The sequence below is a fragment of the Nerophis lumbriciformis genome, linkage group LG18, assembly GCF_033978685.3.
Source record: "Nerophis lumbriciformis linkage group LG18, RoL_Nlum_v2.1, whole genome shotgun sequence".
NCBI lineage: Eukaryota > Metazoa > Chordata > Actinopteri > Syngnathiformes > Syngnathidae > Nerophis > Nerophis lumbriciformis.
This window is the reverse complement of record NC_084565.2, coordinates 15734153-15752492: the sequence shown is the minus strand read 5'-3', so window position 1 is coordinate 15752492 and position 18340 is coordinate 15734153. Positions and strand designations below refer to the sequence as shown.

General features: G+C 39.2%; 1 protein-coding gene across 4 annotated transcripts in view; it reads right to left on the bottom strand.

Annotated features, from left to right (window-relative positions):
- The window catches only part of plcg2 (phospholipase C, gamma 2), a 148123-nt gene that overhangs the window by 116689 nt on the left and 13094 nt on the right, over positions 1 to 18340 (bottom strand). Inside the window, exons 3-6 of one of the 4 annotated variants that reach the window (XM_061977752.2) lie at positions 13778 to 13927; positions 4638 to 4731; positions 4518 to 4565; positions 2746 to 2830 (exon numbers count right to left, since the gene is read on the bottom strand). The exons of 1 other annotated variant lie outside the window; for it this stretch is intronic. In XM_061977752.2, coding sequence (XP_061833736.2) covers positions 2746 to 2830; positions 4518 to 4565; positions 4638 to 4731; positions 13778 to 13927 — 377 coding nt within the window. Of the gene's footprint in view, positions 1 to 2745; positions 2831 to 4517; positions 4566 to 4637; positions 4732 to 13777; positions 13928 to 18340 lie in introns of those variants that run through there. 2 more of the 4 variants (XM_061977753.2, XM_061977755.2) reach the window with 2 other exon arrangements.

The window sequence follows — 18340 nt, the reverse complement described above, 5'->3', positions numbered from 1 at the left end:
AACTTGTCCAGTCTGTTTGCGTCCCTGGCTCTCAGCCCGCTGCCCCAGCAGGCCACGGCGTACAAGTAGGCGCCCGCCACCACCGACTCGTAGAACATCTTCATCATCTTTGTACAGACGTTGAAGGATCCTAGCCTCCTGAGGAAGTAGAGGCGGCTCTGTCCCTTCTTATAGAGTGCCTCAGCGTGTTTTGACCCATTCAGCTTGTTGTCCATGTGTACACCGAGGTATTTATAATCCTCAACCATGTCCACATCGACCCCCCTGATGGAAACAGGGGTCGCCGGAGTACTCCTCCTCCTTCCCAGGTCCACAACCAGCTCCTTGGTCTTCGTCACATTAAGCTGGAGGTGGTTCTTTCCACACCATATGACAAAGTCCTCCATTATTAACAAAATGTTCTTTGCTTAAATTCAAAGCACATTAGTGGTGCCAAAAACTGTCAAATAAAAGTTAATCATGAACAAAATACTCTATGTAACATCACAAATTATTTAGCAATATTTAAGAAAAGAAAAATTCTAAAAGCTCTTTATTTGCTAGTGGTTATGTTACGAGACCATCCACAAAGAGTGAAAAAAACATAATTAATTAAGATGCCTATAAAATTGTCTATTTTTGATACTAAGAAAGTCTTAGTGGTGGTGCCCCAATGCTGCATTGAGGCTATGCCAGTTTGCCCCTCCCCCCACAAACTCTCCTGCTATCTTGATATTGACATTCTTCTCTGATTTCAGATCAACATTTGCAACACTTGCAATTAAAGCCTTTGCTGTTAATTATTAGATTGGATTCAGCTCCAAAAATCCTTCCTGTCTATTTTTAATTGCTTTTGTTTACTCGCAGGGCCGCTCCTTGGTAAATTGGGGCTCTTAACAGAATGTTATTTGGCGCCCCATTTACAAAAGTTCACACTTTTTTTATTAGTGTGAAACTATTGTTATACTATTTGACTTAAAGTTTAATTTCATTCGACGCATGTTTTGGACTCAAATTAAATTTTTTTGTAATATTGCCTATGTATTGCCCAATAGGAAAGACAAGAAGACAATAGTTTTTGGGAGTTTTTTGCATTCTAACATATAAAAAATGTCTTGTTTGTGGTGGCTAGCAATGCAGCTAATGGGAGCAATCAATTCTATCTCAAAATCGCTTTAAAAATGCATTTATAACCCATTAACAATACTTCATTTACATTCCGTAACCTGTATAATATAACCAAGCTGTAGCAACATTGTTATTGTAAGAGAGAACATAAAGGAACTATTTTTCTAGCGTATTAACATGCTTTGGTATTAGCCGTAAAAGCTAACTACGGCGAGCAATAAGCTAGCTTCCATGACAGCACGAAACGTGTTTGAGTTCGTAAAAACATGAACAATTTTATCACATTATCTGTAAAGTTTTATCCCGCATTTCGTGTTTTGTTTGCACACAGCTGGCCAGACAGCGTATGCACTGTAGTTGTAATAACACGAATGACGTGCTGCACGTATCATGATCAATATATATAGTGACTTACTCTAAGGAGTTGTCTGGTCCGGCTGGCCAGGGACGTTTTTTTCCTATTAATTTTTGGTAAGCAATCCATTTATGTCGAAATATCTTTGCTCAAAGTTTTACATTTATAGTGAAACGTCTCACGCTTTATTCATGCTCGCTTCTATAAGCAGCAGTTCATTCTCAGTATAATATTCAGCGTCAAAAAGATAAGGTTGTGAATCCTCATTTGTCTAAAAATAGTCGTATTCCTTGTCTGTTATCGATTCTGCCATGATTACAACACACACTCGTGTTTGTTTTCGGTAGTAAGAACACAAAGTTGTTGCCAGAAGTCGGACGTTCACATTGATTAAAATGATCAAAATATGGTAAATATTGAATTTACTACATGTTGTTATGAACGTGTCTGTTACTAAACAATATATATAGCAGTGTGTATATAAAGCGTTGATTGAGGGTTTTGAAGTTTTTTTTAGAGAGCTTTGAAGGCTACAACGGTGACTCCCATTAGCCGCATCTTACAAGCACTGTTTTATCATCTATAAAGTCCTAAAAAAAAAAGACGTGTGTTCTTGTCTATCATAATGATTGTGAACAATAGGCAAAATTCCCAAAAAAGTGCAGTTCCCCTTTAAATTACTTTTTACACACGCTTCTTCACACAAAACGGGGCCCCCCATGGTTTGCAAGGCCCTACGCAGTGTGTGATTTGCATGTAGGGGTGTAACGAGGGACGCTAACAAGTCAAATGCGTTGAATTCATGTTTAACCGCTAAATATTCCTCATACACATATTAAACACATTTTAATGAAAACATTTGGAAGTCGTCACCACTAATTAATGATAATAAAAGATGACTGATAAAACAAATGGCATCAGTCACAGTCTAGTCTTTAGCCTGGTTGTCTTTCTAGTGTACAACCTGTACCTCTAGTGCCTCCATTTGCTCTGGGCTGGCTTCTATTCCCCTCTAACGTTGCTAGCGATGGTACGTGATAGTGCTAACATTGTAATAAATCATGCATGTATGCTGGATTAATTTTTACCAACTTGAGGGTAAGTGAGACGTTTTCTGCGGGTAGAACAACTTATTTTCGGAGAGCGAAAGCACATACATAATATTTAAAAAAGACAAACAATCTGTAAAATGTCAGGACGTGAATTATTAATATGTGGCTATACATGTGTACAACTCAAAGCAATATTTATTAGGTCAAAGCCCAACAAAAATGGAAGCATACCAGGAATTTTTCTTTCAGAGAGCGAGCATTAGGAGGCTTGTAGTTGAGCAAAGGAAGAAGGGTCTTCAGCTCTTTCATGGATATGCTGAAAAGATCACATTGAAAAAAAAGACTTCAAAGGAGTCAGGTGCTAGGGATTTCTTTCATAAACAACATTAATAAAGGAAAAAGTATCACACATACAGTACAACACATAGGGTCTGATCTACTCAAGGTTTGCATCTACCAAAACCTGTGCAAACTTGACGCGCAGAGGATTGTGTCTTTTACATGACCACACAATGGGATGGGCTCTAGCCCACTGTGACCTTGACAGGGACAAGCGGTAGAAAATGGATGGATGGATGGATGGATGGACAATGCATTTAGTGTGTCTGTCTTCATGTATATGCAGAATACATGTTGACTATTCGAACACGCACAATACTGAAAGGAGGAGATGCAAACAAAATCCTTTAGCGCTCAAAATATGATTTATCAAACCTTTTTTGCGTCTATATTTAGCACAAATGTCCGTGCAAACTGGCACAGTTATGCACAAATAGTGTGACTAGAGGTCAAAAAAGGTCAAAGCAGGACAGTACGCATTAGCCTCGCTAGTGAGAAGTTCAGACCTGGTAAATTTAAGTATGAAAAAAAGATGATTGCCAAGCCAAATAGTGTAGGAATATTTCAGCTTGTCACCAATAAAGTGCAATGTGAGAGGCGATGGTGAGGGACTTTTTCGTGCTTGTGTCAACAGTAAACATATTTCTGTCAGATATGCCTAATATTATTATATAATATATATCTCATGTCCAGTAATTCTATCTTTGAGCTAAGGAATGGCTTAAGGGCTCATTTGGAGTCACATAAATCAAAACCATGTCTCCTGGCATTTTTCGTTTGTTTTTTCAAAACTTCTTGCAACATTAAGTTTCTTGTGGCTGGATCACACCAGTGCACGCTTGCAATTGGTACCAGTGTCTACTAGAGTGCACCTTCGGCGCCCAAAAAAGTAGGTTCTATTGTAGGATTGCTTTTAAAATGCCCAGAAAGGGTGGTACAGATTACAGCTGTGTGCTGTATGTTTTACAACATAACAAAATAGCACAAGTTGGACCATGATAACATGAATAAGCAATAAATGAGTTTCTCCACGGTGACACATAAAATCCTCATTTAAATATTTACTGTTAATGGCTGCACCACGGGCAGCACGGTGGAACAGGGGTTCGTGCATGTGCCTCACAATACGAAGGTCCTGAGTAGTCCTGGGTTCAATCCTGCGCTCGGGATCTTTCTGTGTGGAGTTTTCATGTTCTCCCCGTGACTGCGTGGGTTCCCTCCGGGTACTCCGGCTTCCTCCCACCTCCAAAAACATGCACCTGGGGATAGGTTGATTGGCAACACTAAATTGGCCCTAGTGTGTGAATGTGAGTGTGAATGTTGTCTGTCTATCTGTGTTGGCCCTGCGATGAGGTGGCGACTTGTTCAGGGTGTACACCGCCTTCCGCCCGAATGCAGCTGAGATAGGATCCAGCACCCCCCGCGACCCCAAAAAAGGGACAAGCGGTAGAAAATGGATGGATGGATGGCTGCACCACATTTGTACTAGTTATCAATTGTACACAGTCTTACTAGATCACCTGCAACATGCCCACTAATAGTACACACTATTTTATACTTTGTACACACTATTTAGCATTTGTTATTTGAATCTTAGTAGATCAGACCCTTAGTATTACTGAATAATGAGTGGAATAAAGGAAAAAGTCAGGAGGTAAATCTACCTGTTTGTTTTTGTCTGATTGACAGAATACATCTTCTTTCTCAGCCAGCTTGACAAAAATAAAATGTTACTCGTTAGGGAGAGTATTTAATTGGGGTTACAAAAATTGTGTAGTTATTACCTGTCAATAACAACTGGAGTAGGAGTGGCCAGTGTCTCTTGAACTAACATTTCAAGTCCATATAGCCATTTCTGTGCATCGTCCACAGAATCGGCTAGAAAACAAACAATAACTGCACTTAGAAGGCGACTTGTGGAGAATTGTCGGGGGAATGAGTACAGGAACATTTTTGAATTTGTGAGAAACAGTCTGAAGGTTTTCATTTTGAAATGATTAGAATGGTTTGACAAAACGTTAATCATTTCAATGTGAATGTTTCATGAGGAATGCCAGTAAAACCTGGAAATGTGGGTGTGCTGTGCTGTACCATTGTGAGTTCACATCATGCAATGCAGGTTGCATGCAAGCAATTTAAAAAAATGTGCGCCATTAATTATGATCCAAAATTAATTGATAAATGTTTTTTAATCTCACCTAAAAATGAGAAATGCCCTCAACCTGAGATATTTTTTTATTTGAATTCATTACATTATTATTAAGATTGGTATTTAAACCAAAATTGGCTTTGTAAAATTATTGTGTTTAACAAACTTGAACAGAATACAATCTATTTTATTTACAAAAATAAAACTTTATGGGCTTTATGTAATAAGCTTATGTGCACAAAAAAACATAGGCATATTCCCTTTTTCACAGCAAACACTAAATGTATCAAGAGTGAACTGGACAGGGAAATGTGCGAAGCCTCATGCCAACTTCATCTTCATGCTTCCTGTATGCACATTTCTAAAGGCCGTGGATACTTTGGCGTTACACATAGGAAGTTGTTCAAGCTTTGCCAACATTTGAACATAAAAAGATCGAGACACGGACACAAAAATCACTTTTTCGCCAATGCATTTAAAGCTTCATATTTGTTTTAATATTTGTGAGGATGTCTATTAATTTATCCAGGCGATCATTTTGCCACCTATTGCTGTCAGAATGTGTTCCTGTGACCCAGTCGGGCAGATAGTTGCAGCAGCCGGGGTTTGCGGCACATTTAATGGCACCGGAGAGGAATGGCCCGACTTTGTGTCACGTACAGCTGCTACCATAAGAAGCTCGTCTCCGTTGTAATACAATATTGAGTAATCAAACAAGAGTCAAAATCATTGGTATCCCTTTAGATATGCTAGCATGTTTCATTGAAAATATCCAACATTACATAATTTTCACACAAAGCTCTAATCTGTCTGAGCAGACTGCTGTATGAACATATTTCCCTGTAAATTATACAAATATATTTATGTTAGGGGTAATCAGAGTCACGGTGTGCCAGCAACTTGAGGGTTCTAGGTTTGATTCCTGTTTCCGTCATCCTAGTTACTGTCGTTGTGTTCTTCGTCAAGACACTATAACCATCTGCTCCTAGTGACACCCATACTGGTTTAAATGTAGCTTAAAAATATAGCTAATGGGTTTCACTATGTAAAGCGCTTTGAGTCTTGAGAGAAAAAAAGCCCAATATAAATACACTTCACTTAACCCACCTCTTCTAAAGTTATACATATCATTGTATTTATCTCCTATACCTTTGCCTGTTTTGCCGTGTACATCCATCTTCTTCTTTTTCACCTTCTATCTGATGCAGTACCACTTTTTGATTATGTGTTCCTGTGTGCGGTTCTCTGACTGCACATCATTAACAGGCTCACACACACTATTGCACTCACTCCTCTTTTGTTCGCTGGAAACACAAGAAAGAAGCACCTGCTACTGACTCCTACTGAATTCTGATTGGCCAGAGTATGTAGATCTTAGGCACATGGCTAATTTCAATATTATTTGTGTATTTATAAGGGGGCCTGGTCTGGGTGTCTTGCCAAGCAAACATCTCTGATCAATTCCACGTTGTTACGGATGTAACAAAGAAATGTGCTTAGATTAGTGCATGCGTACACTTTACTTAATACATTTTTTTTTTTAAATGGTTGTGTACCCAGTTTTCTAGATTTAAACGTATGACAATTTTTGTAGAAAATCAACACAAGTCTTAATATATGAGGCCCCAGGCTTATATAAAATGTTGACATAAATAGATCAAAAAACATATTATGCTAAACCGACTTTTCTTCAATGTTTCCTCAGCAAAAAGTACCGTATTTTTCGGCCCACAGGGCGCACCGGATTAAAAGGCGCACTGCCAATGAGCGGGCCATTCAGGTCTAATTTCATATAAAAGGCGCACCGGATTATAAGGCGCATTAAAGGGGTCATATTATGATTTTTTTCCAAATTTAAAACTATCTTGTGGTCTACATAACATGTGATGGTGGTTCTTTGGTGAAAGTGTTGCATGGATTATTTTTACGGACCATTTTCAAGTAGGATGCACCGTTTTGTGGCCGGTTTTATCTACGGGGCTCAGAAAGCGTCTTCTTTGTTCGAGCCATATAGCGTGCAAGGCCGGGAGTGGAAAAAGTGTCAAAAGATGGAGCTAACTGTTTTAGTCATATTCAGACTTTACTTAAATCAATAACGGAGCAGCATCTCCTCATCCGTGGCTCACTAGTGCAACATCAACGCCGTAAATGTGTCCCGTGAAAAAACGTCCGACCGGAACCCTCTAATAACTAAAGTTCCGTGGGTGAATTATGTAAACCCACTACAGTTTTTAACTCTTTGATAGCTAGTCTACTGACAGTTTGCAAATACATCAAATATGCTATTTTAATCCATTTCTAATGGATAAAACTTTGGCCTGGACAAGAGGTCATCAGGTGGTCCCCAAAGTTCACAGAGTGTTTCGACCTTTAACCACAACACTCTCCGGTTGGTGGGTCAGCAGTGATTGGCCAGATCACTGCCCCTCTCATCCAGACTTCCAGCTATTGTCCTCTCTTTTATGCCAGAGCCAACAGGAGGCTCTCTCTGCCGCTTCTCCCAGCCTACGAACGGCTGTTTTCCTCAAGTGACCTCTCAATCCGACCTTTGTCATCAGATTCCACACAGATTGAGCAGGGAATCCTCGACATCCAACTTCCACTGTCATCAGCCATGCTGTCCACCTCTTGTCCTGGCAGTCCTGGACAAGTTGTTGGTACTTTGTTTTCTTCCTCTCTGCCGCTTCCTCACATCCCTCCTACCACGGGACAGTAAGTTCCACCTCCTCCCACGGGACAGTAAGTTCCACCAGGATGATTTTCTTTCCCTCTGGGGACCACATAACTATGTCTTAGAGTGGTGGACAGTACCGCCTCTGGGGAGAGGAGCTTCCTCCCCAGGTCGACCTCCATCTCCCAACCCTGGGCCAACTGCAGGAAGTTTTACTTGGCTTGGCCTTGGACAACTGGTCTATGACTAGGGATGATGTTTGATAAGAAATGATTGAGTTCGAGCCTATTATCGAATCCTCTTATCGAACCGATTCCTTATCGATTCTCTAATAGAGTCCAGATAGGTTGTTGTATATGGAAAAAAAACACAATATTTGGTTTAACAAAAGCTCACTTTTATTATATAAGAAAAACATAAAATCTAATAAATAAATAAATATTGACTGTTACCCTCCTAAAAAAATAAAATAAAATAAATAAATATTGACTCTTGTTACCCAAAGTATATTAAGTGGGATTTTTCAGAAAAACAAATATATACAAAAACAACCTGTCTCTGTGATCACTATAGGTGTATAAATAATAATATAGTGTTAAATAAAATCAGTCCGTTGGGCACAAAACTTAAAATAATACAGCTCTCCAAAAAGTGCACTTCTGCTGCTATTTGACATAACTGTTTGTTATGATGCTTTGACAATTTTTGCACTTTATTTCTTTATTGAAAGAATATTCTATGAAGAGAAAAGTTGTTTGCAAATGTGGTTACAATGCTAAAAAATGAAAAGTTAAAGCTAAAAAAAAAATACACTTTATTGCGTTAACATTATTTCTTTATAGGGGGAAAGATGTGATGTTATGAGCTAGGCTAGGGAATATAACAACTACACTACCCAGCATGCAACGGGAGTGACGAGCATGCGGTAGCCCCGAAAAGTGTTGTTGCATGTCGCCACCCGGCGACATACAACACTAGCAGCTAAGAATGAGGTTATGAGCACGCTGTGAAAGTAAACGTCACAAACTCAGCCAACACGCCTCGTCTGCATTATTTATAATTAGACAGACAACACATATACAGTGTGATTTTGTTTTGTTTAAAAGGAAAGAAAAACAAAAGTTAAAAAAGGGAGATCATGTCATATATGTTGTATATATATGTATGTGCTGCGGTTGCTTTAAGAACGTTGCAACAGCTGCCGTAAAGGAGGTGCGTTGCTAGCCTGGTTTCTATGTTTCCGCTTGGTCGTAAAAGTGTTCGTCATGTGTTTGTACCCTGCTCAAATATCTCAGTAAAGTTATTCATTGGATTATACCTTTTGTTTTGAACTTTATTACACCTTGGAGCGCTTTTTCCGATCCATTGTTTTTCCTGCTTTCCCTATCTGCGCCTAATGACTGAGCTCCGTGACGTAATTTCTTGTGATGTCTCACGGGGCATTTCTGGTCGGGACGGAATTCGTTCCGAGGGATTCGAATAAAGAACCAACTCTTTTTCTTTACTATAGTGGTCTCGATAAGGGGTACCGGTTCTCAAAAAGGGATTTGAGTCCGAGGACTCGGTTCTTTTCTTATCGAACAACCGGGAAAACCGGTTTCGAGTATCATCCCTATCTATGACCCTCTTTCACGAAGGTGATGGTTCTCAGCAGTGGCTTAGTTTTGGCCGGGTGTTTCTTTCTACTCTCTTGCTCTAAGATGTCTGCGAGCATTGCCAACACCTTGTTGGCAATGCGCCACCTGTATCTTCCCTGGGTCAATGCTGTTTTGCACCCAGAAAGAATGTGCGCCATAGTTCCTTTACCGCCACACAACCTGCACAGCGGGCCCTCCCTCATTCCCCACCTATGCAAGTTGACTGGGGTCTGCAGGGTGTCGTATACTGCTCGGAGCAGAAACGAGATACGAAACGGCTCCAGCCTCCACAGTTCACTCCACGTCACGGTCCTCTTGGGAAGGTTCCACCTTGTCTAGGCACCTTGTCTAGGCACCTTGGGTTGCGAGCTTGACGGCTTCAGCTCTTTTTCCTTCTTCCTCAAGGTTTCGAACTTCATCCTGGATCATGGTTCTCTTTTCCTTGGATGTGGAATTGGACCACTGCTGGAAATGTGATGTTCCTAGACCCTGTCTTCCAGTGCAAGGGCTTCCGATGGTATCTTTGGTCCTGAGAGATGATTCTGCCTGGGTAACAGCAGTGCTGGCGGCCCACTTCCTGCCAGATCTTGTTCTTATCCCAGCTTCCCAGCACTTCCAGCACTTGTATTTCCCAGGCAAACCGGACTTGTCAATCTTTTTCAACCATTCTTCAACTTCATTTTCGGTGCTGGAGATGCTGTTTTTATCTGTCATGGAATCATCATACCACTTTCCAAGGCATTTAATAGGGTTCCCCTGGATGTTCGGGATTGTTTCCCCCTGAACAAGCAGCTTGAACTTTCCCGTTGTTTTTCCCTTTTGGATCACCAGACACCTTATTTCTTGGGCTTGAAGATCATCTTTGCCCAAGTAACCATACGATCCAGTTCCGCCAGGACCCATCTTGCCTGCACGTGAGTTGGTGTTATCACGGTAAGATCATCCATGAATGCCCTGATTGCTGGTTGTTGGCTTCCTGCTGCAGTCTTTGGTCCTCTTGACTTTATGATCGCTGCAGAGATGATCAGGTTCATTCCCATGACAAAAAAGATGGGGGAGATGGTGCACCCTGTCACTATTCCTTTTTCCACTGGCTGCCATTTTGTTGTGAACATGGCTGCTTGGAATCGTAGCTTGATGTCTCCCAGGTAGCTGGTGATCATCCCCTGGATGTGATGTGGGACGTGGTAATGGTCCATAGCCACTTGGATCACGTTATGGGGAATTGGCCCATATGCATTAGCAAAATCAAGCCAGACTACTGTTAGGTTGCCTTTCGTCTCCTTCTTGGATAAGTTGGCTGAGGACCCCTGTATGCTCCAGGCACCCGGAGAACCCTTCGATACCGCCCTTCTGGATATAGGTATCAATATACCCATTACGGGTCATGAAGGAGCTCATTCTTTTGGCCAGCACTGAAAAGAAGATTTTCCACTCCACACTGAGCAAGGAAATGGTTCGGAACTGGCTGATCTGTGTGGATCCCCGTTCTTTCGGCACAAAGCACCCTTCTGCTCTTCTCCAGCTTGTTGGTACGGTTCCTTTGGCCCATTTCACCCGCATAAGCTTCCACAGCCTGTGTAGGAGCTTAGGGCATTTCTTGTACACTTTGTAAGGTATACCGCTGGGACCTGGGTCAGAAGATGATCTTGCGTGCTTTACAACCTCTTGAACCTCTCTCCATGATGGATATTCTGTGCTGATGTTGGTGGACTGATGATACCAAGCCCATGATTTTCTGGTAGGGCATCGTTTCTTGAAGGGTCACTGAATGTCTCTTCAACAAACTCTTCCACCTCCTCCTTAGAACTTGTTAGAGTCCCTGACCTCGCCTCTCCCAAAAGTGACTTGGTGAAGTGATAGGGGTCTTTTATGAAATGGGCTCGTGCAGCTTCCTGCCTTTTCCGCCTTTGCCTTTGCCCTTCGGCTCTTCTCAGCCTGATGAGCTGCTCGCGGAGGCTCGCTTGTCAGTTCTTTTAATCCTTCCTTTTCTTCCGTGTTTGCCAATTTGAATTGCTTTTTCAGGGTTTTAATCTCCTTCCGAAGTTGTTTGATCTTTCTTTCTCTTCTGTTTTCCTGCTTTTTCTGGTCTGGCTTTGTTCTCTCTCCTTGGCACCGTTCCAAACCGTTCTTTTGCCAAGTTGTAGGTGATGGCTGTGAGTGAATCCACCTTCTTTCTACTGAACCTGCTTGAACCATTTCAAGCACCCTGTCCAGATCTTCATCGAGCATGGACCACTTCTTGGTCTCACTCATATTAGGCCACTTGATTCTTTCCTTCGTTGGCTGGGGTGGGCTTTCTTGGATGGCATTTGAGGTTGTTCTTGTGTGGTTTTGGGGGATTGCAGGCACTGAGAGATCTCTAGGACTATGGATTGCTTCCTGCCTAGGGTTCTCCTGCGTCTCACCAGACTGTTCATCTGAGCGGTGTGCATGCATTCGTCCCTGTCCACACTTGACAGTAAGAACTTTACGCCACTTTATATTAGAAATGGCAACAGCGGAAGATGAATGCCACATTAGGGAAAAAGTAGAAGCTTATGACTACGGTGTCGCCACAGACTACAATGGCGGACGCGCGCACATTTTCAGGACTTGCGCAGATCCCAAATACACATCAGCAGGTACCAGAAGGTAAGAAAAGTTGGTGTTGCATAACATTGCGAAACAAAACGCCAGGTAATATGTCTGCTAATAGGTGCAATTTTGCGGTCCTTATACACGCATCATAATAATACTTGTATGTTTAATGCGCCGACAATCTATCAAGCAGCTTCATAGCTTACCGAAGTTGTACTGAAAACATTTTGACAGATTTTTGAGCGCCGTGTGTAATGTTCCATATTCTCAATGGAACATTTAAAGTTTTGGTGTTGTTTACTGGCGTCATCTTGTAGTTTGCACATATCTCATATGTATGACTGCCATCTACTGGTCACACTTATTATTACACCATGTACCAAATAAAATTGCTTCGAGGTTGGTAAGAACAACCAGAATTATGCCGTACATTATGCGCACTGGGTTATAAGGCAAACGGTAAATTTTTGAGAAAATGATAGGATTTTAAGTGCACGTTGTAGTCCAAAAAATACGGTAATCAATGTTGAACTTGCTGCTTTTCCTCTGCTTCAGATAATATAAATTAAAAAAAAAGACCCATCCATCACAGTGCTAGGATATGTTACCAATATTGGTTTAAGAGAACAGATCTAACAAATAAATATTTATACAGTATTTGTGACTATTTCATATTAAACTTTATAAAATGAATTTGTCATAATTACGTGAGTGACTTTCCTGATTGTCAATCACATATGGCTTGTACTCATACAATAATGTGCAACATTATCTCATTGTTTAAACATAATTTAGCAAAAGAACATGCAGTTGTTTTCTTATGAGTTTCGTTTTTTTTATGTCATCCACTGGCAGACAAACAAGCAAGCGCATTATGACAGCACAGGCGATAATACAAAATTATGCACATCATTGTACATGTAATATATCACTATATTAGTTTTAAATATAATGTACACATTATTATACATGTATTATATATCACTATTATGTTTTTAAATATAACATACACTGATGTTTGCATGTAATATAACAATATATTTTAATGTAATGTACATCATTGTAAATGTAATGTATCACTATATTGATTCAAAATATAATATACACGTTGTACATGTAGTATATCACTATATTGTATTAAATATAATGTACATGTAATATATCTCTATATAGATTTTAAATATAATGTACATTAATGTACAGGTAATATATCACTATATTGATTTTAAATATAATGTACATCATTGTACATGTAATATGTCACTATGTTTATGCCTTCTGATAGTCTTTAAAAATTAATTATGAATGTTTTATACTTTTTGTATGATAACTTTCATCCTGTCCTCACTATTTAAAGTCGTTGACATTACAGACCAACTTTCCTGACAGAGTGAGACCACTTTTTCGACGACTATTTTTGTGCCACATGACGGGAATGTTGTTGCTCTCAGTCAAGACAACTCACAGGCATACAGAGAGAGTAACGTTAGAGATTAAAAAAAAATACTAATGCAATTAAAAAACATAATGTGTTCCCCCAGAGGAAAACTGGGAAAAACACACCACACTGATGAAGCTTAATCTATTTTTACTATAACAATCTATAAGGTTAATATAGTGGACTGTTCAATGGAATACAAAAATACAATAGATATAGCTCCTTCTTTCCAGCACTTTTGTACCACATAGTTGTCTCTTATCCTGCAGTTAGTTAAAAAAAACATGTATGATATGAGGGCTGAATGCTCTGAATTGTCAGTAAGTGTGAAAGCAGAGATAATCAGGAGTTCCATGAATGGTAGAAAATTGATGTTTGTGCAAATCGTGATATTGTTTCAGAACGTAATGAATTTGATCTTAGAAGCCCCAAACAGTTGAAGCACTCACCTCCCAGACTCAAGGTGTTGAGGACAAATTGTGAGCCATAGAAGATGGTGAAACAAGTATTTTCCTCATGTTTATCTTTGCCATCTTTCAAGCGCTCAAAGTCTTTGGAATTTCTGCCTGGACGAACTTCTTTGATCTCAAATAGGTCCACTGAAACACAGAGCAGACATATTTTATTTTATGTTACAGCTGTTTAGTGCTCTTTCAAAGGCACTGCATCAAATATGTCAACAAATTTAAAACTTTGCTGTGGTGCTCAAAACATTTAATTCTTACTAAAAATGAAGTTAGTAGCACAAACACCTGCATCTAATGTTTTAGTCTGCTGTTTAACTGTTACTTCTTCGACTTTGTGCATTGTTTAGTATTATTAACATTATTATTATTATTATGGGGCGGTATAGCTCGGTTGGTAGAGCGGCCGTGCCAGCAACTTGAGGGTTGCAGGTTCGATCCCCGCTTCCGCCATCCTAGTCACTGCCGTTGTGCCCTTGGGCAAGACACTTTACCCACCTGCTCCCAGTGCCACCCACACTGGTTTAAATGTAACTTAGATATTGGGTTTCACAATCTAAAGCGCTTTGAGTCACTTGAGAAAAAGCGCTATATAAATGTAATTCACTTCCCTTCACTTCACATAAGATTAGGGCTGTACAAAACCTAAAACCAGTTAAGTTGGCACATTGTGTAAATCGTTGCTGTTGATGTCATGATGTTGCTGCTGTTACAACCTCTTGTGCTAATAAAATAACAATAAAAAATATATATATATTTTAACATCAAGTACCCAACTACATATAGTACCGATAGAAGAACCAATAAATATGAAATATAATATTGGAAATTATTTTTTGAGAAAACCAATATTGATATCACTACCGATAGAATCCTAACAATATATAAAACACAAAACCAGTGAAGTTGGCAGGTAAACTCCCGGTCTACTGTCTTTTCTTCTGCTGATTTTTTATTCCATCTTACTAAAGCAGTTAGGGCTTGATTTACTAAAGGTTTGTGTGTACTAAAACACGTGCAAACTTGATACCAAATGCAAAAGCTGAGCTACTAAACGTGTGCAAAGTGATTGCGTCTGTTAAGTGAGTAGAATAATCCGTGCAACCCATCTTGCGTCTCTGTCTACATTAATATGCAAAATATATGCTAATCATCAAAACGCCCACGATACTGGGAGGGGAAGATGTAAATAATATTTTTTAACATGCGCAATATGATTTATCACCAATCATCACCGTTTTGCAAGCAATATTTGGCATCTTATTTAGCAAGTGTCAAAAACTGACACGCTGCAAAGACAGATGATGGAAAAACAAGAATGCTCCTTCCTATGTGTGTGTGTCAACATTTTGGACAGTCAGAAATAAAAATATATGACACATATCTGTTTAGCAACATCATTTTAGAATTTTATAGCTGCTGGAGAACTTAAGGGAGCTGATTGAAACAAATTCAATTGATGCGTTTTGGTGTCATTTAGTATTTTTTTTAATGAAGTTAATTTTTTTTTAAATAGAATATAGTATATATATATTATTAAAATATTTCTTACATGAAAAAAAATGTTTTGGTTTGCGGTTTAATGTGTTTGGTTTGCGGAGTAATGTGCATCCTCTCACCAATAAGCACACCTTCTGCTGAAAAAAAGGTGGTTTAATTGTTGATGCACTGCAGGACTGCTTCTAAAATTCCCAAACATTTATTCTGCAAAACACCACAGGTTTATCAAGTTGTAAACTTGAGAGCACACAAAGCTGTTCTACTAAATATGTACGCAGAAGATTGTGTCTGATCAAAATAGTTCACAAAACCCATTTAGCATGTTTGTCTTCATGAATATGCAGTAGATATACAATGAAATAAAAATTATTAGCTAAAACCGAAAAACAAAAATGAAGAACCCAATATACCAACATAAATTATTGAGCTAAATATTCAATCAATCAATCAAACTTTATTTATAGAGCGCGTTTCATACATAAAATAAATGCAACACAAAGTACTTTACAAACAATACCCTGATAACCCACATCCCCCATCATCGCACACACGCACATGCACGTACACAAATACCAGACACAAACACACACACACGTATGCAAATATACGAACAAACGAATGCATGGCTGAGTACAGCAGGGCCAGGTGAGAAAACACTATCACAGGAGCCATCTACACCAGGAGGTCATCAGACCATGGGCACCAGGACGCTGACATAAAACGTCCCCACAGCACAGGCGATAACCTCTGATGCAGATAGCTTCGTCTGAGGAATGCTACAAAGTAAAAATAATAAAACTTTTAAAATAGTAAGAACCATGAGTAGGAATAAAGGATGAAATACAAGTAAAACATATGAAAATAAGAAAATAAATATACAGTATATATATAATAAATATACAAATCTATATAAAATATTGCATAACTAATAAGTTATAACTAATAATTAAAAGTAGCGTACGAATGACTTCAATAAAACGAATAAATATTAAGTAAAAGCCAAATCAAACACGTGGGTCTTCAAGGGGAACTGCACATTTTTTGGAATTTTGCCTAACTTTGTGTCCTGACTTTTGCAATAATTAGGAGATGAGTGTCGGAGGATCTCAGGGTCCGTGAGGGTTCGTAGTGTGAAAGCAAATCTGAAAAGACTCTCTGAGCTGCCACCTTATCGTGGTAGAGGAGTTTGCGTGTCCCAATGATCCTAGGAGCTATGTTGTCCGGGGGCTTCTATGCTCCCCGATAGGGGAGCATAGAAGACAAACAGGTCCTAGGTGAGAAAAAAAAAATCTCTGTCTTGTATTTCTTTTAAGGATACATCAATCATCATAATTCCGTTCTAACAGAGCATAGCTTGGAGGTTCAATGCTCACAATTGAATGGTTTACTTGCTCAGACAGTAAAGAGTTTATGTAATAGTAATGTGCGGATCTATACTGAAATATCAATAATGCCAATACCAGATCTTTATGCTATAATATCGATTCTTAAATCAAAACATCAATAGTTTTGATACTTTAGTTATTTGATAACATTAACAGAAACACAGTGTAAAGTAACAAAATCATTGAGATCTTATAGAGGAAACGCGATTGGCGCAAACTACTTTTTCTTCCACAAAAGGTAAGTAAGTAGTGTGCGAGCAAGGAAATGACTGGCAATTAAAATGAGTCACTCAGTATTATAAAATGGCAAGTGTACATATCCTTTTATTGTAAGCTTTTTGGAGACACTACATACGGAGTTCAACATAAATAAGATAACGCATTCAGTGCAGAGTAACGCGATCATTTATTTCACCCTGTGAATTTATACTGTTTGAAGATGATTTTTCAAGAGTAGCAACACTTGAAATACGTTACTTTTTATATTTTACCAAAAACATTAGGAATATTTGCACAAAGTATCGGATCGGTATCGCCGATACCAGCCTGAATTTTACTCGGCATCAGATCAGAAAGAAAATCAGTGGTATCGCACATAACTATTACATAAGTTTACATCGGGGTATGTTGTTTTATTGTTAATGTTTTAATGTTTTCATGTTCACAACTTTTACGTCCCCAAGTTGGCAATATAGACCCCAAAAGATGCTTCCTGCAAGAATATTTTTTTAACCATTCGTGAGGATTCTGATTGATTCTTCATCTAAACGGAATTGTGTGAGCGTCCCGTCGGTCGGCATCCCAGCTCGAGTGGAAATATTACAGGAAGTGTTTGTTTTATTTTGGTTTGTTATGGTTAGTTTGTATGTTTAGGACCTAGCAATGCTGTGGATGCTATAGTACCACAAGAAAACTGCATCCATCACTCGACTTCTAAAACATTTTGCTCATCCTCTTTGTGTTCGGGCACAAAAATACAAGGTCCTGGATCATCATTTTTTCAAAAGTAATTGTTGTTGGCTCTCACAAAGTCTGCTTGATTAGCATTGTTGTTGATGGAGAAGGGCTTCATGGTTCCTCACTTGAAGTCACGCAATCGGCTTCCTCATGTCTCTCAAAATGGCTTGGGAATCTCCATGAGATTGATACTATTTTGATCATATCTTATCCGCAAACTATGAAAGTCTTTTGGTGTCATAAATCAGATGTATAAGATAATAGCTTCAATATAGAGGCAACTTATTTTTCCCCTCTACTGGTACTTTTTCACTCTTCTGGTACTTTTAAAAGGGTAATACTAACTTTTGGGACTTTTGCTGTAGTCATTATTACTGTTTATTGTTACACCCCTTAGATACAGTCTTGTTTTCCCAGTTAAAAGTCCAAACACCGTGCCCTACAAAAAAAGTACTTCTGATTGGACCCCTCCGTGATATATCCCCCACCTGTCTCCGACATGCTACTGCAATTGGATTGATTCCTAACTTGTCCCATCCACTTAAAAACGAAATTAAATATGATTGGACTTCATCTCTGTCAACATTTTTGTCTCGTTTTTATTCATTGATTTCGTCATTGTTTTCGTCAACGTGCATTGGTTGCGATTCGTTATCGTACTATTTTAGTCATGGAAAAATAGGCTGCTCACATATCGCAAACAAGT